The sequence below is a fragment of the Sphaerodactylus townsendi genome, linkage group LG08, assembly GCF_021028975.2.
Source record: "Sphaerodactylus townsendi isolate TG3544 linkage group LG08, MPM_Stown_v2.3, whole genome shotgun sequence".
In the NCBI taxonomy this organism is placed as follows: domain Eukaryota; kingdom Metazoa; phylum Chordata; class Lepidosauria; order Squamata; family Sphaerodactylidae; genus Sphaerodactylus; species Sphaerodactylus townsendi.
In genome coordinates this window covers 8,219,638-8,247,293 of record NC_059432.1, presented here as the reverse complement: position 1 = coordinate 8,247,293, position 27,656 = coordinate 8,219,638, and the positions used below count along the sequence as shown (strand labels likewise).

The 27,656-nt window shown below is 49.7% G+C and overlaps 1 protein-coding gene across 4 annotated transcripts in view; it reads left to right on the top strand.

Annotated features, from left to right (window-relative positions):
- Window positions 1-20,413, top strand: part of PAX2 (paired box 2) — a 148,507-nt gene extending 128,094 nt beyond the window's left edge. For 3 of the 4 annotated variants that reach the window (XM_048506151.1, XM_048506147.1, XM_048506148.1), the window contains 3 exons: window positions 8,540-8,641; window positions 12,532-12,618; window positions 16,898-20,413. In XM_048506151.1, the coding sequence (XP_048362108.1) occupies window positions 8,540-8,641; window positions 12,532-12,618; window positions 16,898-17,019 (311 nt within the window). In that variant the 3' untranslated portion in view covers window positions 17,020-20,413. Of the gene's footprint in view, window positions 1-8,539; window positions 8,642-12,531; window positions 12,619-16,878 lie in introns of all 4 variants that reach the window. The other variant, XM_048506150.1, reaches the window with a different exon arrangement.
- Window positions 20,414-27,656: the final 7,243 nt, after the last annotated feature.

Genomic DNA, 27,656 nt, shown 5'->3' with positions numbered 1-27,656 from the left:
TTACCGCAGATCACCCAACGGCAGCTGGAGGCAGTGCTCAGACCTCGGTGACCGGAACCCCTTGATCAGCCTTCCTAAGGATCTGTCTTTCCTCCCGGTTATAAGTAATCTCATCATGTATCAAATAATAAGCCCAGCAAGCTTTTTGGAAACATCCTGGCATCTGCCAAGCAAACGTATTGCTTCGGCTGCTTTCTGGAAAGATGCACTGCAAGTGTGGACGTGTCGCGAGCGAGCGAGCAAGCGAGGCTGGCCTGCCTCTTGCCTCTAGAGGAGCAGGATCGTACCTGCGAGGCAGCGCACTCACTCACGGAACAGCCGAGAGGGCTCCCTCCGCCACCGCTTCCCTTCCCTGCGGGACACCTCCTGGTGCTTGGAAGTGGTCAGAGGCTGGCTGAGGGCCTGGTCTGCTGCAGTGCTGGGACAATGCTTAATTTGACCAGTGGACTCACCTGAAGTTGCCTGATCCTGATCCGCCGAGGTCAGTTCTGCCCGCCCAGACTGACGTCTGCTGCCCAGGTCGAGGTCTTTCACATCATCTCCCGCCTGGCCTTTGACTTGGAGATGCTGGGGATTGAACTGGTGACCTTCTGCTTCCCAAGTAGATGCTGGACCACTGAGCCACTGCGCTCCTTCTGTGCTGTGGCAACAGGCACCCTATTTTCTTTGTAGGAGGAGAATCTCTGAATGTGTCACAAGGCCTCACGATCACCCAGATAGAGTGGAGAGGAGACTCCTGTTTATCTTGACGCGATCTCTGTTGCTCACTGGGATGCCCGTGGCAGCCTCTGAAGAACCGGCACGGGAGACGTTTTTCCACCTGTTGCAGGAGAACGAGCATTTGTTGCTCAGGCGTGCTGAGAGGCAGGCCCCTCACAAAGGCCGAGATGTGCAGGAAGGGCTTGGGATGCCGGAGCCAGAGGAGGTGGCGTTTCCTTGCCAGAGAGCCTGGCTTCTCTTCGGTTCCCCAGCGGCCTGCCCAGGAACAGCCCCTGCCCCGCTTGGGATCACTCCTGGCTGATCCATCTGGTTCTGAGAGAGAGAAAAGTTCATTTCAGGCCCAGCTGGATGTTCCCAGGTGGCCGTTTAGCACTAACATCACAATCTGTATGCGACTTTTCAATCAGGCGCAGAGTAACAAAAAAGCAGGAGCCATTAACATTCGGAGTTGTGTGCCAGCAGTAATGAGGGGAAAATGCAGAGAGTGGAAATTAAGAACACACATTCCGTGAGGGGTGGGGGACTGGGAGGTGGGGGAAGGGCAGAGGAGGGTTTTGGTGCGCTTAGGCCCAGATCCAGCACTTGAATTAATGGTGCCATTACCCAAGAAGGGGCTGCAGATAATGTTCATTCTTAAAAATGTATTTTCTGGCAATTAAAGAGCTGCAGTTATTGATTGTTATTGATCTTGTGTCCCCCAACTTGCATAATCTGTTAAAGATGAATGATTCATGGTGTGTTTATTATAGGAATGGGCCAGGGGGTTGGGCAGAGGGGGAGGCCTCCACAAGGAGACCGAGCATGAGATCCAGATGTATCTTAGCCAAAGCCAGGAAGTGCAGCGTGACGGAGAAGGGGCACCTTGCGAGGGGGCTGCTGGCCCCCTGGAGGTGGCACCTTTGAAGGCTCAGCAAATGCTCCTGCTTCTGCCCCTTTCATTTTCCTGCCCTGTGGTCTTCTAGACAGCGTTTCCCCTGTAGGAGTTCAAGAATTTTCAAAAGGTCTTTGTTGTTCTGCCAGCCTTAAAGAAACACGAACTTGAATATAGACACCTGAGCACAGACTAGTAGTAGTCATGAAAGGTATGTGAAGCGGCCACTTTTCTCTTCAGTAAACACTGAAATGTGGTCTTTGCCTCTTCCTGATGGCTACTTCCATGTGTTTAAGCAAGGAAGAGCTTCACAAGGGGCAGTCGTGCAGGGTGAGAATTGCCACAAAGGAAGCAGCTCTGTCTTGGGGCTGGAGCGAAACCATTTGCCAGTCAGTGCAGCTCCCTGTTCCAAACATCTGTAGAAAAATAATGGGACCAACTAAAAGAGGGTCCAAGAGGGGAAGGACGGGCCCAGAAGGGAGGAGTCAAAGGCAAGCCCATGAAGACCAGCTAGTGTAAGCTTGTAGGAATGGAGAAAGAACTTGAAGAATCCAGAATGAACAGTGCCAAAGGTAAACATTAAGCCAGGTTAGAATGGAACCATAAACACACAGATCAGGAAACAAGGCAAATTCTTGCCAGCAAAGGCAGTATCTGAGGCAGATCAAGGAAGAAGATGAAAGAAGAGACCGTTCTCACATAGGACTTTGATCCTTGCATTTTGTTTCTATTCTTGTTGGAATAAATTTGCACATTTGTTAGCAACTTTTTGCTTATTTTCGTAGCCTGGGCATAGTGACTTTGTTCTGCTCGTTGCTTATGTGGACATTATACTCAGTTTGATGTTGTTTAGCCATGAGGACATGATCATGTCGTCTTTGGCCCCTCAGTGCTAGTAGTTTAACTTTAGAATGATTACAAAAATGCTCCCTCTCTGAACTGGAAAATGGCAACTTGTGAATTTCTAGTCAGTGGAAGGGAAGCTACAACATTGTTGCTTGTATGCAGATTTGCTTCTCTCAGTAAGTTCTTTGCATGAGTACATTCTCTCCCCCCCCCAAAAAAAGTGATCAGCCATAGCCAGGCTTCCTGCCACAGTGGGAGACTTTCCTCTTTGCCTGCGTCCTCCCCAAGCAGATGCAAGATTTTAAAAAACAGCAGCAGTGTTGACTGCATCACAGTGTCACTCACAGGGAACACCAGAAGTGATGGAGGGAAGCTCTGGGAATCACCTAGAGCTGCCCTATCTCACTTCTGGATCTTCCCCAGAAATGTCATAGGGATGTGACCAATGTTGCATGACCCCCAAGTCCCCAACCCACAACCCTCCCTAGCCTGGACTATTAATCCTCTCGGTGACATCTGGTTGGGAATCTTCCATTCAGTCTCCTTTGTTCTGTTCTAAAAGGAGAAGAAATTCTAGATGCAACTGGTAGAAACATCATGGAAACAGCTCTGCCCCTCCCTTTTTTTAGCAGCAAAGAAGGCAACCAACTCTGAGGAATGTTGGAAGAATCCTTTGGCTTTGCCTATTTTGGGGCAAGAACCCTTCTATCTATTTATCAGTGATGGAAAGGAAGGCCGGTCAGATCAAACTGATGCAGCCAGAAGTAAAGACTGTTATGGTATAATCCTCAGGAACATTCCGTAGCCTGTCTCCATGGTAGCCAAAGCCCCTATGTTTCCACTGAATATCTTCAAATGGTCATCTCAATGTGTATTTGGAGATTCTTGCTAGGGCAAAACATGTGGAAGCAAAAAAAGGTTTTTGCTAAATGTGGAACCTTCCACATAATGCTACTCAGTGTTACTAATAAAAGTTAAGATTGAGACCAATTTGCAGGTTCCTCCTGGGTTAAAACTTATACACCATTTTATGGGATTTGAAAAGGAAAGTGAAATTTGATTTGGACTGTGAGTGGGTGTCATAAAGGCCACTCACATTCCACCTCTTTCAGTTCTTGCATTAGAGGAATCCCATAGGATAAGTAGTTTCAGGATGTCTTATTTCAGAACAAGCCATCTTATTTTGAAGACCCTAAAAGGTGGACTTTTTTCCTTTACGTCGTCTGCAAGACGTCAACTGCCTGCCTGTGTGGAGCTCAGGAGGAGTCTTCTGTTTCCCACCCGACTGTTCAGCTCTCTGGTCGGTTTCCTGCCCAGCTGGCACCCAGCATTTTGCGTTCTGCTGAAAGAATTCTCCCTGCATCTCCATCTGCTGAAAGTTGCCCCAGGATACTTCAGCCCTGAAAGTGCATCGTGGTTCTCAGCTGGTCCTGCTGATTCTGGAAATATATAGTTTTCCTATTTTTTTATTTTGGAGGATCTATATGCGAAGATACGCAGGCATGCACACGACAGTCTTAGGCACTCGGAAGACGGTTCTACCCTCCATTGGGTAGACCTGCCCTCCACGGAGTGTCTTAGTTTTTCTGTTCATTAAGAAAAAATTATCCAATGCTTTTCATTCAAGTGGCTAAGATTCTCGAGTGTGTGTCTTCAAATACAGCTCCTCCAAAAAAAATTATAAAAAGAGGAAAACTATATATTGCCAGAATTTGCAGGATGAGCTGAACACGGCTGTGTGCTCTGCAGGCTAAAAAGGCCCCCAGGACCGGAGCCTGCAGAGCAAACATCCTGGGGCAACCTTCCGCACATGGAGGCAGGGAGCATCCCTTCAGCAGCACACAAAATGCTGGGCGCCAACAGCCTCTTTTCTCCTCGTGATGTCTGTGCTGCCCAGAACAAACCAGGTAGGTGGCTTTTTAAAAGGGGTTCCCAGGATGTCCTTTTGGGTTTGTGGAGTAAAAAAGAGAAGTCGCCTCTTTTTCAGACACCCCCTAGATGTCTTTTTTGTGCTGTACAGAACAGACCACTGTTGTCAAAGGCTTTCACGGCCGGATTCAACTGGTTCTGATGGGTTTTCTGGGCTGTTGGGTTTTCTGGCCATGGTCTGGTGGATCTTGTTCCTAACATTTCGCCTGCATCTGTGGCTGGCATTTTCAGTGGTGTATCACAGAGGGGAGTCTGTTACACACTGAGTCCAGAGAGAAGGAAATTTTGGGGGCATGGGACATGGACAATATGTACCCCAAACATTTCCTTCTCTCTGGACTCAGTGTGTAACAGACTTCCCTCTGTGATACACCTCTGAAAATGCCAGCCACAGATGCAGGCGAAAAGTTAGGAACAAGATCCACCAGACCACGGCCACACAGCCCAGAAAACCCACCAGAACCAGACCACTGTTGGGTTCCTCTAATGCAATCTTGCTGTTCCAACAACAGGGCTAAGCAAGCTATGGCTCATTCCACACATGCAGAATAATGCACTTTCAAACTGCTTTCAGTTCTCTTTGAAGCTGTGTGGAATAGCAAAATCCACTTGCAAACAGTTGTGAAAGTGGTTTGAAAATGCATTATTTTGCGTGTGCGGAAGGGGCCTATGATTTGGGGCCCCAAGTTGTAAGGGGCCTCCCAATAGAAAAAAAATGTTCATTTGGATAACACTGAGGGAGAGCTCTTAAACTTATCATGTCTGAATCCAACCCTGCCAATATCTAAGGAGGCAAAGAGCACGTTTTATCCCTTCAAGTCATCTCTTTTCAGATGTTCTAAATTTAAGAGCAGATTAAAAATTACATTTTTTGCGGAACACTATATCCACATTTGTATGAGACATTATAAGCCATGTTGAAAGAACAAAAATATGTACCCCAAACATTTCCTTCTCTCTGGACTCAGTGTGTAACAGACTTCCCTCTGTGATACACCTCTGAAAATGCCAGCCACAAAAATACAACTTAATGATATTCAGTGTAATTAAATGTAAAATTCAAAATTAAAACTTATTCTCAAGCCAGAGCCCAGGGGCATTCTCAGTTTGGGAAAATATTTGCCTCTTGCTGACCAAATTAAAAAACGTTGCCTTTTCTAACTGTGTCACTTAGATCATGCACGAGCAAGGAATGGAGGAGGGCTGCTCGGCTCCCCACGCACCCACAGCATCCATAATCGTGTGTCTTTCCTCATTGGCTAAAAGACAGGAAGTTGGGGCCAGGGATTCTTCCTACTGAGCAATTGCATATCTTTACTTATACTTTTGCCCAGTAAAAAGCTGAGAACAGATCTTTAAAAGCAACTAAAAACTTAACATTCTGAGAACGGGCCTGGAACATCTTAGGGGAACGAAAAGGCAGAATATAGATATCCTTAAAAATGCATAAAGTCTGTAACAAAATCAGCCCTAAATCAGCTTCCGTGGAAACGACTTTGCTGGGTTCTTTCTGCAGGCTATGCTACAATTTTCATTTTCCATGTTTCTGGATGTGCTGGCTATGTACAACTCTTGCTGTGAAGGAGAGACAGAGCATGTGTGTGTGTGGGGGGGGGGGGGGGCTCATTTATGCATAAAGATTCGTAAAGCCATCCCATTTTCAGCAGCACGTAAGAAAAAGCCCGCTTGGTTCCCTTTGAACAACAGTTCCAGTAAGGAGCTTTGTGGAAAATGAAAAGGGCCTATTTGCATGTCCCAGCCTGTGTCCAGAATCAAGCGGTGAGCAGGGAAGGCTGGGCCGAAGGATGGCCCGCACCGACTGGCCTGATCGCACCAGATCTCAGGAGCAGAGCAGGGCTGGCCTGGGTTGTTCCTAGTGTGGGAGACCCCCTGGGGAGTGCAGGGTGGCCACACAGGGGCAGGGCAGGCCATGGCAAAGCCCACCTCTGGACGTCTCCGCCCTTGAGGACGCTACAGGGTCACCACGATGGCCCTTTCCACCACCCAATAGGTACATACGTCGCTCCTCCCGCATTTGCCTGAGCTAAAACAGTTTTCTCTTTGGCCAACTGAGAGTTGTTCCCGGGGGTCTGAACGGCGTGCTGCCCTCCACCCTCCGTCGGTTGCTATTCCCTTCCAATCCCAAACTCTGAGAAGTGTCAGATAGTTTTCCTTGCCAGGCCTGAGAAAGAGGCCCGGTCGACTGATCTCCTCAGAGACCCTGACAAGGAAGATCAGCCGCAACGAGGCTCCAGATGCTGAGGACAAATAACCTGTTGGTCTCTTAACCCTGCCTGGCTTTGCATGGCCCTGCCATTCCCATCGCCGGGCTTTAGGCAGCCTTTGAGGAGGAAATCCTCTCGCTGGTGGCTGGAGGGAGAGGAAATCCACGCCCGGGACTGAATTGCCCTGATGCTTCAGCAGCTTAAGCAGCCTGTTCTGCCAGAGATTATCGTTTCACTTACATGGAGCGCCTGAAAAATGCTGCAGGATAGAAGGGATTAGGTGGGTGGGTGTGTGTGTGTGGCTGCAGTGCTTTAAAAGAGAAAGAAAGCTAGGCAAGGACTGGGGAAGGAGCCCGGGTGCCTCAGGACTGGGAGAGCCTCTGTGCCAAGGACAAGCCTTTCCTGCGGCCCACCCAGAGGGCTGCTGACCCTCCACCAGGTTCTGGCCTCCCACGGAGGAGGTCACCAGCCGGCAAGTGAGGACTGGGATTCCCCTGGAATCAAAGCTCCGGGTGACAGAGATCGGCTGCTCTAGAGAAAATGGCAGAGAGACAAAACCACCAAAAGTGAGGCTTGAAGGACTCTGTGCATTAAGGAGGGGGAAAAAGACATGTCAGGGAAACTTGGCTATGCGAGGGTGACTGTCTCTTGGGGGAAAGTGCTGCCAAGTCACAGCCAACTGAGGCAGACCTGGGAGGGGTTTCAAGGCTGGAGAGAAGGGGGGGGGGCTTTTTGCCATTTCCTGCTTCTGCCACAACTTGTTGCTGATGTTCCCTTAAGAATAAAAATGCAAGCATATCCCAGGGTGCTTCAAAAGCAACTGGCCCCCACTTGAATGTACTTTAAGCATCTCATCATACAGCCGGGGAGCTCAAAGGGTGGGTTTCTCCCTTTCTGGTGCATGATTGTGAATGAGGTTATTCTGACTGCACTCAAGTGCGGATTATCTAGGAGCTGACAATTCTGGGATCTGAAAATTCAAATTTTATATTAATAGTAAGTCACATTATATACATTTTTTCTGCAATTTTTTCTGTTGCTATTTTTAACATACAGTAATTCTTAAAATATTTAAAAAGTTATAGCAATGAGGCACTGTTTGTGCAGTCCCTTTTAGTGATGTGAATATATTTTGATAATCGTAGATGTAGCACAGATGCAGAACTGACCCCCCCCCCCCAAAAAAAGTGTGCTAAGGGTCAATTGTAAGAAAGTCTACACATTTAGCCATCAGACTAGAAGTTGACCATTAAAATATCTTTTAAAATAGATAGAGCACTTCAATTAAAATTCTGAGTAAAGAGAAACAGACAATTTCCTTGTACATTAATCCTGCCCTATAGATGGGGCCTTGAGATCAAGTCTACAGCTCTGGGGGCACTGACTGGGAAATGAGTTCCATTGAACTAAATTCGACTGATTTCTGAGTAAATATGCATTCCATCCAGCTTTTTCATTCAGATGTTTGTGGAGTAAAGTTGTGTTTGCGCAACTCGATTTTGTTGAAGACAGTACAGATGTTTATCCAGATGTCTTCAGCAACTGGGCCACCTGCTGCTGCCTCTTGACGCATGGGACTTGGGCCAGCCTCTCTCTCTCTCTCTCTCTCTCTCTCTCTCTCTCTCTCTCTCTCTCTCTCTCAGTCTGTCCTATCTCAAGGCAGAAGGCATTCAGAAGTAGTTTGCCGCTGCCTGCCTCTGGATTTCTTCCTTGGGGGGGGGGGGGGGGGGTGTCCCATCTTAGCTTCTGTGGCCAGCTTGGGCCACCCAGGTAGGTTAGTAGTGTTGTCCTGATACTGGAGCTGGGCCTGGAGTCAAGAGGAGAGTGTGAGTTGGCCAGTGAGTTCATGACTGAAGCCCCGTTTCAACTAGAGCCCTCCCTTCTGGCTGGCCGTGTCCTCTTCAGTGCCTCCCCCGCAATGAGCTCTCCCTGCTTTCTTCCTTGCTAGGTCGCGACATGGCCAGCACAACCTTGCCTGGCTACCCACCCCACGTCCCACCAACTGGACAGGGTAGCTACCCAACCTCAACTCTGGCTGGAATGGTGCCTGGTAAGTCCCTCCTTGTTTGACACACTCACCATGGGTAGAAGCCAGGCCTGCCTGCGGGTGCTGCTGGAGCTCCTGAGGAGGGCCCTGGGCGCACAGGACAGCTTTCTCAGGCAGGGTGTTGCTGGCCACCTAACATGACTCCCTGCTCCTCCTTTTGATGTAGCACAGCATAGATGCACACTTCTCTTGTCTGCAAGCAGGACACCTTCTAGATGACTGGCATTCCTCTCAGACCTCAGCTGGTAGACATGCGGCGGCTCCCTCTGCCAGGGTCTCTTCCCACCTGAGAGTGACTTCCATGAAGCCCAATGGCCCCGTGGACGTTTGTAGTGTGTTTCAGGCTGGGCATGAGTGTGCGGGGGCAGGTTATGTTGGATGAGGAAGCATCTTGTAAGAACGGACGTGTGGGTTGGACATTAAACTGTCGGTATCAGCTTGGAAATACATTTTATTTATTTGTTTGTTTGTTTGTTTGTTTGTTGTTTAGATTTTTATACCGCCCCATCCCCAAGGATGCTAAAGAACTTTTGAGTCCATTTTGCTTCCAGTTACGTGAGTGAAACCCTCACACTGGCTGCACTAGCAAGGATTTAAGTAATGGGAAAGCAGGAAACAAAACTGAGCCTAGAAGGGGAGCGGCAGTGTAGTTGATAGTTAGTTGATAGTTGATAGTTCCATGGGAATGTCAACTCAATGCATGGCAGCTGTAAAAAAGGCAAACTCTATGCTGGGGATAATTAGGAAAGGAGTTGATAATAAAACTGCAAAGATTGTCATGCCCTTATATAAGGCAGTGGTGCGACCGCACTTGGAGTACTGTGTCCAGTTCTGGTCGCCGCGTCTCAAAAAGGATATTGAGGAGATAGAAAAAGTGCAGAGAAGGGCAACAAGGATGATTGAGGGACTGGAGCACCTTCCTTATGAGGAGAGGCTGCAGCGTTTGGGACTCTTTAGTTTGGAGAGGAGGCGGCTGAGGGGGGATATGATTGAAGTCTACAAAATTATGCATGGGGTAGAAAATGTTGACAGAGAGAATTTTTTCTCTCTTTCTCACAATACTAGAACCAGGGGGCATCCATTGAAAATGCTGGGGAGAAGAATTAGAACTAATAAAAGGAAACACTTCTTCACGCAACGTGTGATTGGTGTTTGGAATATGCTGCCACAGGAGGTGGTGATGGCCACTAACCTGGATAGCTTTAAAAGGGGCTTGGACAGATTTATGGAGGAGAAGTCAATCTATGGCTACCAATCTTGATCCTCCTTGATCTGAGATTGCAAATGCCTCAACAGTCCAGGTGCTCGGGAGCAACAGCCGCAAAAGGCCACTGCATTCACATCCTACATGTGAGCTCCCCAAGGCACCTGGTGAGCCACTGCGAGTAGCAGAGAGCTGGACTAGATGGACTTTGGTCTGATCCAGCTGGCTTGTTCTTATGTTCTTATGTTCTTAAAGCCGACCCAACAGCAGTTCTTTCAGAGCCTGCATTGTCTTTAGATGAGGTTCTTACTGTGCACACAAAGTGCTTTTTCATCCTCTTGCCTAGGATGAAAAGCATCTTCTGAGAAACCCATGTGACTGCTAGAAGTGTCCACATCCCAGTTCACCCATTCCCATCCTGCCTCTTGTTGGCCGTGCTAAAAACAGTCCAGTCCCTTGTCTTGGGGGCAGCCTGGCCACTGGGCCAATCCTGAGGATTGGGGGCATCCCTGGTGAGCTGAGTTGTCCAGTCCTGTGGGCCCAGCAGGGCATCGTCTAGATTGTCTGTTTTACAACTGCATTGAATTGGTGGGTTAGGGATGCTTCATTTTGTTATTCATCAAAAAGCAAAGCTGTAGTATCTGGGGGTTTTGGGGAGGGGTGGGAGTTCAATGGGGTGCCAGAAGGCCCCCCTTCCAACCAGCATGGTGTAATGGCTAAGAGTGGTGGGCTCGAATCTGGAGAACCAGGTTTGATTCCCTACTCCTCTACTTGAAGCCTGTTGGGTGACCTTGGGCCAGTCACAGTTCTCTCAGGACTCTCTCAGCCCCACCTGCCTCATAAGGTGTCTATTCTGGGGGGGGGGGGGGAACGGAAAGGAGTTGGTAAGCACCTTTGAGACACCTTAAAGGTTGAGAAAAGTGGGGCATAAAAAACAACACTGCCTCCTCCTCCTCCTCCTCCTCCTCCTCCTCTTCTTCCAATGTGGCCATTTTTGGGGGTGAACTGATCTCTGTTGCCTAGAAGAGATCAGTGGTAATTCCAGGGGGGCTCCGATCACCCCCTGGAGGTTATCTGGGGGCCCCTGGGACGGTTCCTGTGGCTGGCCTTTCTTTTCACCCTCCACTCTCTCCCCATCGGTCATTTCCATGGCGCACCCTAGGCTTTGGCAGAAAAACTCTAAGGCCAGATAAGAACAGGTCACAGAAAAAAGCGGGCTGCGATGGGAGCAGTTAAAGAGGATCCAGCACTGATGAGGAAATTACATGTGTTTCATTAGCAATGGGGGAAGACGATAGCTCAGTTCCTCTTGGTCACAGTTGAGCTCAAAAGCTCATTATCCGGTGGCACGCTTCCCTTCACTCCTCGTCAATAAACACCGCCTCACGCCCACCGCGGCTCCCTCCCCAGCAACCCTCCGCTGCTGCTGCTGCTCCGGAGAGAGGGAGAAGGGGGGGAGGATCTTTCTCCTCTACTTAACCTGCAGTTCAGGATCATTGTAAACAGTTTAGGGTGACAGTCCGTGAGGAGAGGGCAGGGCCAGGCAGTGGAGGGAGGGAGGCCAGGCTGCTCTGGCATCCCAGCTGTTCTGTGAGCGCCCATGGTGACCCTGTCTCTCTGGGCAACCTGGTCCTCCCAGCCCTGAGCCCGGCCCTCTGCTAGCCTCCCTCTAGCAGGCCTTCACTTGGAGGGAGGGGGCCTGTCACAGTGCTCCACTTCAGTCCCCAGGAACTGGGCAGTCTCCACATGAGAGAGGAGTCAGGCAGTAGCACATGGGGGGGGGGATGTGGCGTCCCCACTCCCCAAAGGAAGGAGGGAAGAGCAGGCTCACCGCGGGGAGGCCCAAAGTGGTGGCAGAGGCTGCCTGCCAGCTGACAGCCGGGGCAGAAACTCCTGCCCATCTTGTGTGGGGCTGAGGCCAACGAGGACTTTTTCCTGGGTGGTCTTGATGACCATTTGGACCTTGGCTGAAGTGCTGCTGGTTGGGGAAGGCAGGCCGCTGGCAAGCGGAACCAGTCTGGTGTCTGTCAGGCTAAAAAAAGAAAGGAAGGAAGGAAGGCAAGCAAGCTTCTCGCCCTCATGAAAGTGTGCACCCAGTCGCTGGCAGCGCTCAGTCCAAGGCTCAGGGGCTGGAGCTCACTTGAGAGCGTTTCCCTCAGGCACCACGATGACCTTTGTGCCCTCGGGACTCTCCTCTTGCCCACCCGCCCAAGCGAGGAGTCAGGCTGCATCTGAAGGATTAAGCGGCATATTTTGGGACGAGCTCTGGATCCCACGTTTCTCTTTCAGAGCAGGTTGCCCGTCTGCCTTCCCGTTCCTGTTTGGCTCTTCCCCTGGAGTAGACCTTACTTTTAAAGCCCTCTGCCACTCCCTGGCCACAGATGACTACTATGGTGCGAATGTACATGCTGTCCCACACATTCACAGTGCTATTTCTCCAGCCCAGATTGCATGACCGCAGAGAGGTCTGGTAGATGGAGGGTCCAGGGAGTGCAAAGGGCGGTGGCAGCCGGTGGCCTTAGGCATCCTTGGCAAACCTCAATGTGCTGGAGGAATAAAGATGCAAGTGGGATCCCAGACTTGTGCCAGCGCCTCCTCCTTTCTTTGCTCTCCGCTGCAGAATTTTGCTACTCTTCCTTCTCCAATTCCGGATGTGTTTTAGGAATGACATCCCCTTTGCTCTTTCCAGGGAGCGAATTCTCGGGAAACCCTTACAGCCACCCCCAGTACACAACATACAACGAGGCCTGGAGGTTCAGCAACCCAGCATTACTAAGTGAGTATCCACTGTGACCTCTGCACCCCCTCCCTCTCTTGCTCTCTTCCTGCTGTTTGTCCCTCCGTTTCCTTTCCTCTTTTTGTTTCTAGCTCACCTGGGAATGGGGAGAACAGGCTGCCCCCCCCCCCCGAGATGTCCTCACTGTCCTCCCCACAAGCCTTTCCTTCCCCCCCCCCCTCCCTCCTTGGCTACTGAAGGAAGATATTTTGGACCACCCCTCTTCACAGAGCTAGTCTGAAGTTGTCTTCTCTGGGTCTGCAGCGGTCATTCCAGTGGCTTCTTTCTTCTGGAAATGTCTAGTTTGAGTCTGACCTGAGAGCCGTCATTTTCTTCATTCTGCCGTGTTCTGAGACTGGGGACACAAATACATTTTTCCTGGCGGCCTGTGCCAGTGGCGTCTGACTGCAACCATTTCTAGAGTGACCTGATGGGAATTCAGCCAGGACCATGCTGGTCCCTGTGTCAGCAAGGACATAAATTGCCTGGAGAGCCTGGAACCTGCACAAACCCCAACATACGTGTCCACACACACACACGCACGCACGCACGCACACGCAGACACACACACACATGCACACAGAGTGCAGCAGTGCCAGTTTCCAGCTTTGCCCAGATTCCTGAGTTGCCATAGTTTTGGGGGCGATGCTGGAGGCACCAGTGAATGGAGCCTTTGAACGCTTGGTGCTCTCAGCAAAGAAGCTGCCTGCCGGGGGAGTGGGGAGGGGGCACTCCGCAGGCATCCCCGTGGGAGCAGATGGGCAGGAAAACAAACCATCGTTGCTACCTGCATATTGGCAGAGCTTTAGCATTTTAGTGACATTTTATTCTAATTTTGTTACTATTCCAGCACATGTCGAAACAGTCCCCCAACCCCCCCCCCCTCCAGTTTGTGTAATGCCAAGCTTTAACTGTGGCTAGAAACAGATAATATCATTTCAACAAGTTCAAGGTAGTATAAGCAGACATTGTGGACCACAGTGGGCACACTTGTGCCACAGTTGCCACAGGTAGATAAACTTTGCAAGTTTTTGTAGGGCTTTGAAACCTGGCATAACTGCTTGGCCAAGAGGAATCAACAAGGCTACAGAAACACGGGTGTGCACTTGTGGGGAAGATCTGTCCTATGATCTTTGGTTCTCTTAACAACTAGGGTCCCTCCAAAGTTACGATTCTTCTTCTTCTATAAGAGGCACCATACACTCAGGCACGTGCACACACACGCACACAAACTCTCAAGACGCAAAGGACCTGGCATGTGCTGAAGTGCTGCTAGCCAGGTGGTTGCTACTGCAAGAAGGAGCCCAGTGCATTTTAGTGCCCAGGATCTGAACTGGAATCAGGATGGGGTGACACTAAGGCAAGCACGGCTGCAGGAAGTGTCTGTTGCCAGGAACAGGACATTTCAGATTTCGGACTAGCCCTGATGTAAGAAGACCCCAAAGGAAGTTTGGGTAGAGCCACATTGGAGAGAATTCGATCCCGGCTAAGGTGGGTGGGCCTGAGAAAGTGCCACAAGTCTGGTTTGCTTTGAGAAAAGGCTGAGTTCTTGCAAAGGGATGGCAGATGAAGAAATGCATCGAGTGCAGACCCAAGTGGAGTTACACCCTTGAAGTCAGCAGGGTCTAACTCTGGTTTGGAATGTACTGCCAGGCTGGTAGGTGAGTGATGTCAAAGTTTCTCAGGGGAATGTCCCAACATATTGAAGTCATGAAGAAGAAAGATCATGATTACATATATTCCTGGATTGTTCGGGGGAGAGGGGTCCTGATCTATTTGGCTGCTGTAGTCTGCATGATCCTCCAAACAGGAGGCAGTCAGAAGGTAGATCTGTTGACCTCGACCTCGCCATCGGTGATCCTTAGAGAGATTCCCCTGTGTGAGGCAAGAGCTGGTGGCATCACCATTGTGTAGGCAGATAGGCTTTTAACACTCCTTTGGCCACCCTCCCCACTTTCAGAACGGCTTGGAAGGAAGGAAGGAAGGAAGGAAGGAAGGAAGGAAGGAAGGAAGGAAGGAAGGAAGGAAGGAAGGAAGGAAGGAAGGAAGGAAGGAAGGAAGGAAGGAAGGAAGGAAGGAAGCAGGCAGGCAGGCAGGCAGGCAGGCAGGCAGGCAGGCAGGCAGGCAGGCAGGCAGGCAGGCAGGCAGGCAGGCAGGCAGGCAGGCAGGCAGGCAGGCAGGCAGGCAGGCAGGCAGGCAGGCAGGCAGGCAGGCAGGCAGGCAGGCAGGCAGGCAGGCAGGCAGGCAGGCAGGCAGGCAGGCAGGTGATTTATGCAGTCGCTTCACCTAAGGCAGATTGCAGACAAGAGGCCTCCCATCCATTTCATCTCTTGTCTATCAGTGATTAGTCCCTTGGTCAGGTAAACACATCAGAAAGTGAAAGGCATTAAGCAGTTGTTTTCCCACAAAAACTGATTGTGTAAACAAGCTGGAAAGGAAGTTTTTTTCACTGCCTCCCACAGGGATATTTCTCCAGCAAGCGGTACTGTTTCTTCTTTTATTGGCACTGCTATTATCAGAGGCTCCATCCTCTCTCTGGTCTCAATTTCACAAGCCAGAGCATCCCACCGGTTCCTTTCCATACCTCCTTTGACCCTTCTGCCCCATCCTGCAAATGGAAACCTCCAGTACTTTCTCAAAGGCCAAACACAGTGTGGGGAACACTGATCTTTGTGTCCGGCCTTGTTAAGCCATGGACTTGTATGGCTTCATCCCTTGCCTCAGTTCCACTGCCTTTCAAATGGAAATATTTGTTAGACCACCAAGTGAATGATCACGTTTTCACTGTGAGAATGGCTGATAAAAGCCCATTCCAAGGCAGAACTGTGTTTTCTCCCCAAGCATATGGAACCCCCTGGAGTCAGTTGAAGCAGTTTGTCTGAGCAATGATTGGTATTGGTTTGCACACTTCAGCATTGTGTTCAACATCCCTTCAACCAGGAGTGACCACTCAGGTATTCTAGAACTGTGAGGCCACTGAACACTGTAGAAAGCTGATACAAAGCAACTTATTGAGCCACCAAGTGTTATAGACTTTAATTGAGGTGGGCCAGTACAGACACAAGCTGGGCCCAGCTCCAGCACGACACTTTGCACCTGTGACGTGGCTTTTGGAATGAGTCTGGGAATAACTGCCATGGAAAGTCAGTCAGTCCAATGATCTCCTCAGGCAATGGCTTTGCTCCATGAATTTCCCGAATCGGAAAGGTTGAGGTCCTTTTGAAATGCCCCTTTGTTGCTCTGGAGGCTTCCACTGCCGTGCAGAACTCCTCCTTAGCATAAACAGGGCCAGTCTTCCCACCTCGCTGCTCTGGCCTGCCCCACCAATGGACAGGTGCTAAGAAGCGGCACCGTCCCCCCCTTGCAGTTGAAAAAACAGAGGGAGAAACCTTGGTTTTTAGAACGGAGGGAGAAACCTTGGGCAGAAAAGCAGGTGCCACGAACAGAAGGGTGGCGATTCTCTCACACACGCAAGAATTTTAGATTTAGATTTTAGATGGAAGGGGGTAGAGGACAGCGATCCCGTCACACACGCAAGGATTTGAGATGGGGGGGAGGGCGCCAATTCTCAGCAGCTGATTTGTGTTCAGAGTCATTTAAAACAAAAATAGTGAAAGTGAGTGGGGGGAATCGGGCAAGATTTGGCCAACGCAGGAAACGGAGGCTGCCCGCGCATGCATGAAAGAGTCTGTAGAAGAGCTCGCAGTGCTTAAGCAGTGCTTATGGGAAAGCTCTGGGCTTGTGGGGAACCATTAGGGGCTTCCCTCACCGGCCCTGACTTGGAAAGTGCCAGGCAGCTGGGGGGGAACTACAAGCAAGGTGAGAAGCCCCACAGCAGGTACACTCCCCAGTTAAGCCACGGAACATTTAGCAAGTGCAAAATCCGCCTTGGTTTCCTCTGTCTCCATGGAGCGCAAGATGCTCCAGAAGAGGCTAAAGTCCACCGCATTTTTAATCATACAAAATTGCTCAGCTCGGATCCTGCCAGGATTTGGTGTTTGGACCCACAGCCCATGGCAGCCGTTTGGTGGGGAGACACACTCGATATTCTCAAAATTCCCAAAATGCTCACAGGCTTGGCAACCTGGGTGATCCCTGCAGGAATGAATCCCCACCCCCAGACGTCTGCCTTTAGTTCTTTTGAAAACCCTTTAATTTTTCTTTTAATTCCTCTTTCTCTCACTTTCTCACTTTCTTTCTTATTTTATTTTACTGTATGTCCTTTCAATCAGTCCATTCTTCTCCTGTGTTAACTTTCAGGTTCCCCTTATTATTATAGTGCCACATCCCGGGGCTCCGCACCTCCCACTGCTGCCGCTGCCTATGACCGCCACTAGTTACCACGGAAACCACATGAAACTGCAGGGGGACAGCCTAGGCCTCCATATTGTACCTGTCTGATGAACATTCCTCCACCCCTGGGAAGGATGAAGAGACTCTCTCCGTTCCCCTCACCTGCCCCCTCCACCCTGTCATCCTTTTTAAGACTCCAGAACAAACTGGGATGTTGTGCATTTGCCATCACCAGTTTGAGAAACCCATGCAAGCTACTTCTCTGGATGACGGCAAGAGCAGGCCCAGTGACCAGCGGCCCAGCTTCATCTGCTGTTCCTAATGTCACCACAGACTGACTGACCCACACAAATTGTTCCTGTGTTCTTTATCCTCCGGCTCCTTCTCCAAAAGGCTTCCCTACCTTTTCCAACTGTGAGAGGAATGTGAGCAGTATCACCTGCAATGTGTCATTTTGGAAGTGGCACAGACAGGAATGGCAAAAGGAGACTTCTACTCACAGATCATGTTCCCTCAAGAGACGATGCTTGAAAATGGTCAACAACTCTGTTTCCGGAAGCCAGAGAGGGAACCAGCTGGTTCAAGGGGAAAAGACCTCTGCCGCGTTGTGTGTGTTCCACAAGGGTTTCCTCGTATGGTCCATTTTCCTAGTTTCATCTGAAGACTGACTGTACCCATTATGACATAATCTCACAGACAGTAGATTGGCAGCAGGTCACCAACATAGACATGCTCAGACCCACAGGTCAAGTCAGGCAGCAGGACGGAGTGACGTCGGCCAGTCAAGCCATAGGTGAAATGAAGAACTATATAAATAGATATATAAATATAACTGTTTTTAATGCTTTGTCCTGAAGGTCTGTAAAATGGAAAAAGAGAGAAAGATTGAACCCTCAATTTTCTAAATAGCAAAAAGACCCAGCGAAAATAAGCTGATCCAAATGGCAGACATGTTCTTCTGAAGAAATCACGTCCCCCTTTCTCTCCTGGATTTCATTCCTTTTTTGTTATGCACTAGGAGGTCCACGTGGTGTGAGGCGGAGTGCAAGTGCCATTCTGGGGGGAGCTGCTGTCCACATGAGATGCAATTAAGGAGCAGAAGAAAACTTCAAATAGCCCCGCCCCACCCCCACCCTTCCCAGGTGCAGATTTCTGGGCTCAGTCATCAGCCGTTGAAGGGTGACAGCAGCTGAGGCTGAGCCCACAACAAAAGCCCTCCCATCGTTCCTTCCCCCCCCCCCTTTGGTTGTTCCTACTTCACAGGTTATCCTGGAGGGTCTGGATGGGGGCCTGAGGGTCCTCTTTTCTCGATGGATCTGTGATATTTTGGAATAGGGGGCACCTCCCTAAAACATGCACTTTCCTTTCTGCTTGAACTCACCTTATTTTTCTGATAGACTCTTTTGGCAACCAGCTTAATGAGATCCCAGTTCTAGGGACTGCTCTTGTCCTCCATTTCTGCACAGGTTTAAAAGCTGGGCAGAACTTGGATTACTCAACAGTTTCACTTAGTTGGGTTTGGTTTTTAAAACGAGCACACCTCTTGGGGGACGGAACTCCCTGCATTGCTGTGTCCTTCCTTCATGGCACCCACGAGTCCTGTGACCCACGCGTTTCCTGCTGCCCCCCCCCCCATGACACACCATCACATTGTGAAAATAGATTCCATCCCGCAAACTGTCAAATGCCTGGGTCAAAAATAAACCGGCAGGTAGGCCAAGCTGATGCCAGGAGGCCCCTCTGCATTAACTGTGTTGCTTTACTTACACACATTGTTGTGCATGCAGAATTTTGCAGGGTGTTTGTGTGTATGTGTGTGCGCGCGCGTGTGTGTGTGTGTGGGCGTGTGGGTGTGCGCTGAACTGAGGGATTCTGATTAGGAGAAGTATTGCCGAAGGCGGTGGGTCTGCTCCCTTCCAGCAAGTGTAATTCTGGAGTAGGCAAGGCAAACACTGAAGGGGATGGAATTTCCTTCTTGGAGTCACGCATTGACTGAGCCAAGAGACAGCCAAGAATCCACTTCCAAAAGAAAGGGCAGAGAGTCATGCCTGTGCTATGCATGCCACAAATGCCCCCAAGTTGAAACTCATTGTCTGAACCAGTTCTTGGACCTCTTTCTGGGCACACCTAGTAATCGTGGGCCGTCTGGAATTGGTTCAGTGCCACCATTTACCTCCTTATCCAAAATTCAGCTCTGGCTGGCTGGGACGGCTGCTTCTCCAGCTACAGCAGTCACTTGCCTGCATGCAGGTCTCTGTTTAAAGAGAGAACTCCTTCAAGTTGTCCACTGACTTTCCTTAAAGGTGAGCCTCGGGGTGACTGGGAAGTGAAGTCGCCAGTTTTGGACTGCAGCCCAAATCCTCTCCCAGACTGGAGGTTTCATTTGCAATCCTCCCTTCTTCGAGGAAACAGATACAAGGAAAGGAATAACCCAGCCTTTCTTTCGTGCTGATGCAGCATTGCTGACTTCACTCCCCAGTCTGACTTTGTCTGGCAGGTGTATGAAGCGCAGTTCTGCCTGGAGCGTCTTGGCCGTGCCGTGGCCATTCCCTCGGCCTCTTCTCAAGAGCCACCTGCGAATGTTTGCATTACATTTGCCAAAGACGTTCTTGTTTTGGCTGGTTACAGCAGCAGTTGGTGGGTTGCATTGTGTAAAGCAGTATTGTAGTGAAGTGGAGTCACTGATATGGGGGGAATTCATGTGACTATCTATGGCAATGTTCATCAATGTTCATATCAATTCCTTTGGACTGGACTATGCAGGAAATACGGAAAGCCTATTCATTATTTAATATTTTGTTATATGCGAGGTGAGGGGTGGAACGGCTGCTTTGTAAGAAGAAACTGTGTGTACTGTGAAGGCAAATTCCTCTTGTATATAAGCCCATTCATTCTCCATCATCATGGTAGTAATTAAAAAACAGGCTCCCCCTCGTCGTCATGTAGATAAGGAACGTGCTGTCTGTACTGTTCAAATCTCATTGTGTTCATTGGAAACAAAGCTCTGTGTTCAATAAAGCACAGCACAAACTCCAGACCTGTGGGAACCACCAAGGCCAGCAAGGCCTTTCCCTGGCGACCCGGTCCGACAGCCTCAGAAGCGGAGGGCCATTTTTACCTCTGTTTTTGTTAATTCTAAGCAGCAGAAAACTTAAAATACAGGGAAAGAAAAATGCAAAAAACATTGGAAGGAAAAATCTCTATGCAAAAGGGGAAGAAAACAAAAAAGGTGTCTTTGGCGCCTGCACCGCCCGTGCGTCCGTCCCCCTCCTCTCCAGCTTCCATGCCGTTGCCCTCCATTGCTGCTCCTTCGCCTGCTCTCTCTTTGCGCACTGGGTTGTCTGACAGCTGACAAAAATGAGTGGATTCAAGGCTCCGAGGTTCTTCTCCTGATTATTTTGGGCATGCCTCTCCAATTTGTGCTTTCTGTTCCCCACCCTCCCAAGCTGTATGATGGGAATAAAAAGACACCCGTACATGGTGGGGGTGTTGTGATTCTTCACTCGCTAGCATTGGCTGAGTATGTGGAGGTATTTGGGGAAGAACCCTGGGGAATGAAGGGGTTTCATTGCCTGACTTGGCCCCTTTTTTGACTCCCGTATCCTTCTGTCATCTTATTCTTTCCTCTCCCTCATTTCCTGCCACAGCCCACAGTGTTGCTCTAATTCTCCTTTTCAAACAAGTGATAAGGCTATTTGGCTACCCCTTCACTTTCATGTTGGGGAAAGGATGCCACCAACTCTTGCTATTCACAAGAAACAGGAATGGCAACCTTAATCTGGTTGGGTACAACCTGCCATCTACCACCAAAGGGGCGTGAAATGATGGAGCGGGAGGAGAAAGTTATTGATTACAACAGGCACCTTTTTGGAGCTGTGAATGTTCCTGGGGCTGTTGCATGCTTTCCCACCCTTCGATGGGGACAGTGAACATACAGAGATAACCACATATGGAAGATGTGAAGATATTAAACAAGCAGAGAAAAACCCACATGGCCAGCTATCTCCTCTTGAGTTCTCCTTTTAAAAAAAGGTTATTTTCTCTGTATGGAATTGTCTAAAACTTATAATGACCATCCTCCAAGGGTGACGAGAGGAAAAACACAATTGTGATTTTGTGGGAACTTGGATTTGTCTGGGCTGCACACATCCAGAGGACATCCCCCATCCTAAAGGAGAAATGGAGGAGAAGCCAGCTCCAGTGCAGGGACTTTTCTACTCCTTGGGCTCTCTGAGCTGTTTTGGCTCCTCTTGGCTATTTGGCATTTCTTTTAGCTTCTTTTTCAGATAAGAAATGAAAAATAACTTCTCTTTTCTTGTGAGAGGCTGCTATATCCCTGGGCAGGATCATGGGGTGTGTATATTTGCATATCTCCACAAACAAGATAAAAAATGAAAGTCAGAATAGTCACTAATAAGATCAGTTCTAAAAATAATACCAGATCCATTTATTGTTGGCTACATTAGGACATGCTGTTGTGGTTAAGGTGTCAAACTAGGACCTGGGAAACCCAGGTTCGAATCCCCACTCAGCCATGGACCCTCATTGGATGACCTTAGGCCAGTCCACACTCTCAGAAGAGATGAAGAAGAGTTAATTTAAGCCCAGTCTTTCTCTGCTGTGAGGAGTCTCAGTACAGCTTACAAACTCCTTTTCCCTTCCTGTCCCCAATGCAGACACCTTGTGAGGCAGGTGGGGCTGAGAGAGTTCTGAGAGAACTGTGGCTGGCCCAAGGTCATCCAGCAGAATTCATGGGGAGGAGCAAGGAAACAAACCTGGTTCTCCAGATTAGAGCCCACCCCTGTTAATTGCTACACCTCGCTGGCAGTTTCATAATGGTGGGCTGCTTATCTTATTGTAATGAACGGTGAAGAATGGAGTGGAGGAATTCCTTAAAGCCTTGCAAACTTAGAAGACCTTGAGTTTTGTCCAGAAGCCTATTGGGGGGAGGGGGAGGGAACCATTGGAAAACGGGCCTTTGACTCAGTGCTCCTATATCAGTGGGAGACAAGAAATGTATCAGGCATCACCAGTATCCACATGAATCTAAAATGAGCTACCGGTAGCTATTTCATATTAAAACTATTGAGAAAATGGATCCGCGTGGGATGCCAAATGGTAGCTCCTAGGAAGTCTAGTCCAGGGCCCCCAAACCTTTTGAACCTGCAGGCACCTTGTGAATTTTGACACAGGATGGTGGGCACAGCAACAAAATGGCTGCCACAGAAGGCGGAGCCAGGCATAACATGCAGTTTGTTTGTCTACTGGATTTGTATCCCGCCCTATCCTCGAAGGGTTCTGTCAGGGGCAAGGGTAACTCTAACAACAGCTCTACAACATTTCAGGCAGAAGCTCTGCCTTTCAAAATGAACAAGTGGTTTAAAAATACACACAGTGTCACAGCATGACTGAAGGAAATACCCTCGGACTGTTGTGGCAGCAGCTGCCAAAACACGTTTTAAAAATCTGTGCAGCCAATCAGATCACCCGTGGCCCACCAGAAACCCAGCTGAGCCACACACACACAAAAAGACCACCGGCCTGCTGTGTCTGCTTTCTAGAGACAGTGGGCAGCAGGTGCCAGGAAAGGTGTCGGTGGGCATCCTGCCAGTGCCAGTGGGAGCCATGCTGGGGACCTCAAGTTAGTCCCTATTATCGCCCTATTTGAATGGCCAATAAAGGAAACAGAATCTTTTCTATAAGGGCCTGCTATTCCCATCAGTCACTACACAGGAGTTGCGGGTCTCTCCCATGGACGACACCACCATGTTCCAATTAAAACCCAACAGTATCACCTCAGCCGCCCTCCAAAGAAAAGCTGCTCAGGAGGTCAACCGACACAGTGCTAAATGCGGAGGCCTCGTGCCTTGTTCCGAGTTGCCAGGATTTGAGGACACACTCATACATAACGTGCCCAGTCTCTCTGTAAAAGGCCCCTTGAGACTGGCCAATAGACAAATTAATAACTGCCCCACCCTCAGGGTGACAGTCTTGGCTGTTCCTTGCAGGCCACTTCAAGAGCATTGGCAGAGATAAAAACCAAGGCAAACTAATCAATAGCCCCCAAGAAGAGGGGGGGTGTGTGCTAGATGCTGGTCCTGGTGTTCTGTTGTCATCCTACAACGTAACCAGGTGAACCCGATCTGAACAAGCAGCTCAAGACAATGTGGGGGTGACTCCTCAGGCCTGGGATCTGCCTCTGTGGGGCCATCTAATGCAAGTGACTGGATCAAACAGCACAACGCAACACTGTCGTCAAACAACTAAGCACCGTCAGTGGCTCTGCTTGCATGTGGCTGTTCAGGCTACTCTCTCTCTCTCTCTCTCTCTCTCTCTCTCTCTCTCTCTCTCTCTCACACACACACACACACACACACACACACACACACACACACCCCTCTGGACCAGCTGTGCCAGATAACTTTGACCCTCCATGGAAGAGAAAAGCCCCCCCCCTTTGCTACCATAGGTGTAGCACCACTGGTATTTTAGTGGCTGTGGGCTGTGCTATCTCTCACCCTCACCTACCTCACAGGGTTATTGTGAGGGGCTGGGTTCACTGAAGGGTACAAAATATGCTAAAAGTATTCCTTCCTTGACAAAAGTGACACTCTGTTCAGAGCCAACGTTTCAACAACTGGGATTCCAACAAAGACAAGTCGACGCTCTTCCTTCCTCTGACCGAGGCCTTGTTGCAGCTTCGATTCTTTTCCCATCACAAAGCCACCATTCTCCCCAATCCCGCTGCCTCGGTGAACTGTGGGGTGAAAGCCAGGGTCAGCACTCATCAGTGTGATGGAGAGAAGTCCCACCATTCCTGCCAGGAGGGGAAAGTGTCACCAGTAGCAAATGTCTCTGCTAGAGCTGTCAAGGTTTTCCCAAGCAGACTGCCCTCCTCGCTTCACCTTGCTGATCTGTTCACCATGGGGGTGTTCCAAGGCAGGCCGGAGTGGGTGCAGCAGGTGCAGCTGAGTGACCTCTCCCCAGCGGTCCTCCCGCCTCACCCGCTGCAGCCTTCCCCAAACTGGGCCCCTTCCCTTGCCACTCCTGCCAGCCACAGCACATCGTGGGAGTGCAGCAGCCACCCCGGACAAGCAGCAATGCTGTCATGTTTTGAAGTCCATCATTTTGAACCCAGGTGGTGGGCTGAGGATGCAGGTTTATGTCTCTTGGCTCAGCTTCACCCCTCCCCCCAAAAACCCTCCCTTTTGTTACCAAGAAGAAAGGGAGAGGGGAAGTTTTGCCAGATTGGAGCGCAGTAGCAGCTTAGACCAAGATGTTCGGGGTGTCAGCTCCCTCAGTGAGACTGGCTGTGCAAAAAAGTCTTCTTGGGCCCCATCCACACAGGCCAATAAACACGGGTGTAGGACACTAAATAACCCGGGGGGGGACACTTCACACAGGTCCTCCCCCCAAAACGAGTCTGCTCCACTTTATTTCCTCCAACCTGGTTTTTTAAAAAATCATTAAACAAGTGATCCTTTTCAAAAAATCTCAGGTTGGAGCCTCTCCCAAGCGAATGGTCAGGCAGAAGGGGCTCTATTTCCCTCATTTCCGATGCATCGTCCACGAGGAGGGAGAAGCCGCCCGCCATTGCCTGGCTGTTGTAGGGAAGGCCCCTTTCCATTTTAAAAAAATTTTGCAGCTTGCAGCTGCATAGCTAAGCAGTAATTTAAAGAGAGAGAGAAGCCTCTCCGTGCGAAGGCACGACAGCAACCCGGATTGTTTCCATGGGCTCCAGTCGCTGCCTGCATGGAACGCCCGTGAACACGAAAAGAGGAGATCGGGTTCCTTTATCATGACTGCAACCTGTTATACATTTGCTGTGTGGAAGGGGCTGTGATCTTTAATGTGTTACTGGATTCAAATGGAGATGGCGGTTCTGGAGCTCCGACCCAGCAGTTCGGCCCGAGCTGGGCGTGGCTCGGGCAAGCTCAGGTGCCGCTGGGCCGAGCCAAGGCCCTCCAAACATCAGCCACTCCGAATCCATGAGGTTCGGAGCGGCGGATCCCCCGAACTGCAGCTCACCCCAAGCCTGGGGAAAAAATCCTCCTGCACGCACGACGAGCCCTCCAAGGGCAGCGTGGAATCCCCACCCCCAATAAAGAAAAAACCCTCCCCTGCATGGATGCAGACGAGCCCTGCAAGGGCAGCGTGGGATCCCTGCCCCAGCAAAAGAAAAAACCCTTCCAGGCACACGCAGCTGAGCCTTACAAAAAAGAAAAAACCCTCCCAGCCGGCAGTTTAAAAATGAAAACAAACACTCCCAGCTGGCAAGGTTTGGCTGGGGACACACACACACACACACACAACACACACACACACACACCTGTGGCACAAAACTTCAGCACTCCAACCCCAAAATAATCCCCCGCAACTCCCCAAATTCCCCCAGCAAACTCCATTCATTCAAAAAAGAACAACCAAGCCTGGGGAAAAGTGAGACACCAGCTGATCCCACTAGCTGGCAGGGATCCCACGTGGGGGCGGGGGGAGCACACACACACTCCGGTGGCAACACAACCCCAACACCCCAACCCAAAATAACCCCCTGCAACCCCCCAAAATGACCCCACTCACACACTCATTGCTGCTGCTGCTTCCCAGTCCGATGACTGAATTATGAATGGATGGAGCAGGCTAGCACAAGGCTAGGCTGCCCTATTGTGCTACTGCTGCAAAACTAGGGATATGGGCACCCACTTTGAGGGCCCATAACTTTGCCCCCCCTGAACCAAACTGCACCAAAATTGGGGGGTATCATCGGGACAGTCTCCTGATGATACCTTGCAATTTTGGTGATGATACACCCAAAATGCGCCCCCTGCAGGACAAAATGTGAAAACAAAACAAAAAATAAAACCACATCCGAATTTCTCGGATGTTCCTGCAGGATCGGATGGATCCGAGGCTGGTAGGCTCGGAGCTCGGCCAATCCGAGCTCCTCTATCCAAGGCTGGCCCAGATCCAAACTGGGGCCGAATTTTTTGCCCATCTACCAACCTTAGATTCAAATCTAGTTTTTCTACTGCAGACCAACATGGCTATTTATTTATTTAAAACATTTATTAGCCACCTTTCTTCCTTAAGTCTAAGTGGCTTAACATAAAGTCCATCAAATACACAAACCCAAAAATTAAAATCACTGTTTAGGATTGCTGTGATCAAATGAAACCAGCTGCCTCCTAAAGATCAAAAGAGAGGGGGCCAGTGAACTTACGTGGGGAGGTTATGCCATAGCTGTGGAGCTACCACTGAGAAGGCCTTCTTTCATGCACTCACAGAACGAACTTCTTTGATTGTTGGGACAGTCAGAAGGGCCTCTCTCTGTGCTCTCAATTTGTTGTGACTTTAATTCAGGGGCTGCCCTGAATTTTGCCAGAGTCCTATTTTGCCAGAGTCCTTACTCAAAACAGAGACAGAAGACTGGTTACATGACTCTGACCAATTCTGCACAGCAAATGTCCAGCGGGCTGCAGTTGTTATAAAGGAACCTGTTTGCCTTTTTCTCATTCACATGAGTTCTGTGCAGGCAGTGACTGGAGCCCAAGGAAACAATCTCCTTCACACAGATATGCTGCTCTCCCTTTAAAAAAAATTCCAGCAGCACATGCATTGCTATGCAGGCCTGCAGAAATGAACACCGCCCCCCCCACCCCCAGCCACACCATCATCCTGCAATACGACCGGCTGCATCTGCAAAGCCAAGATGATGCAACCCACAAAAATGTTTTAAAAGAAAATGGGGCCTCCCTTCAATGGCCAGGCATTGGCAGGTGGATTCTCCCTGATTGTGGGCGGCGCAGTGGAAGGGCAGGAAATAAAGTGCCGGCAGCCTGGCCATTTGTGCAGGAGTGGCTCCAACCAGGCATTTTTCAAAAAGATCCCCGGTTTAGCCATTTTCAAAAAATATAAATTTATTTATTCCATTTATACTCCACCCTACACGGAAGTCCCAGGGCAGCTAACATAATGGGGTTAAAAGATCCATTAAAACATTACAAATCCAGTGTTGTGGGAAATAAAAATGGCCAGGCTTGTTTTGGGGGTGGGATCTATGCGAAACCCCCCCAAAAAAAACCCTGAGTTACATAGCATTCTATACTCATGAGAATGTAGGGGGGGTTCCCGGGTTCAATCCCCCCATTACATGTCCGAAGCTCTGCCCCCGTTTGTGTTTTTTTTGCATTTTTGTGTTTTTTCAGTTTTTGGCCTGCAGGGGGTGCAGTTTTTAGGCTAGCAGCACCACAATTTCAGGAATTTTTTGGGAGACGCTCCTGATGATACCACCCAGGTTTGGTGAGATTTGTTTTAGAGGGCCCAAACTTGTGGACTCCCAAAGGGGGTGCCTCATCCCCCATTGTTTCCAATGGGAGCTAATAGGAGATGGGGGCTACACCTTTGAGGGTCCATAACATTGGACCCTCTGAACCAAACTTCACCAGACCTGGATGGTATCATCAGGAGAGCCTCCTAAAGATACCCTGCAATTTTGGTGCTGCTAGCTTAACAATTGCATCCCTGAAAGCAGGCACCACCACCACCTCCAAATTTCCCCAAATTCTCCTTTTAAATCCACTCACTTTGGCATGGATTTAAAGGGAAAATCTGAGGTCCCCAGTTTAAACATCGAAAGTGATCCTGTTTCAGGATGTGGGAGAATCCACCCCAGAACACCATCACTTTCAATGTTGTTTTAACTGGGGACCCCAGATTCTCCCTTTAAGGTGGATTTAAGAATCTGG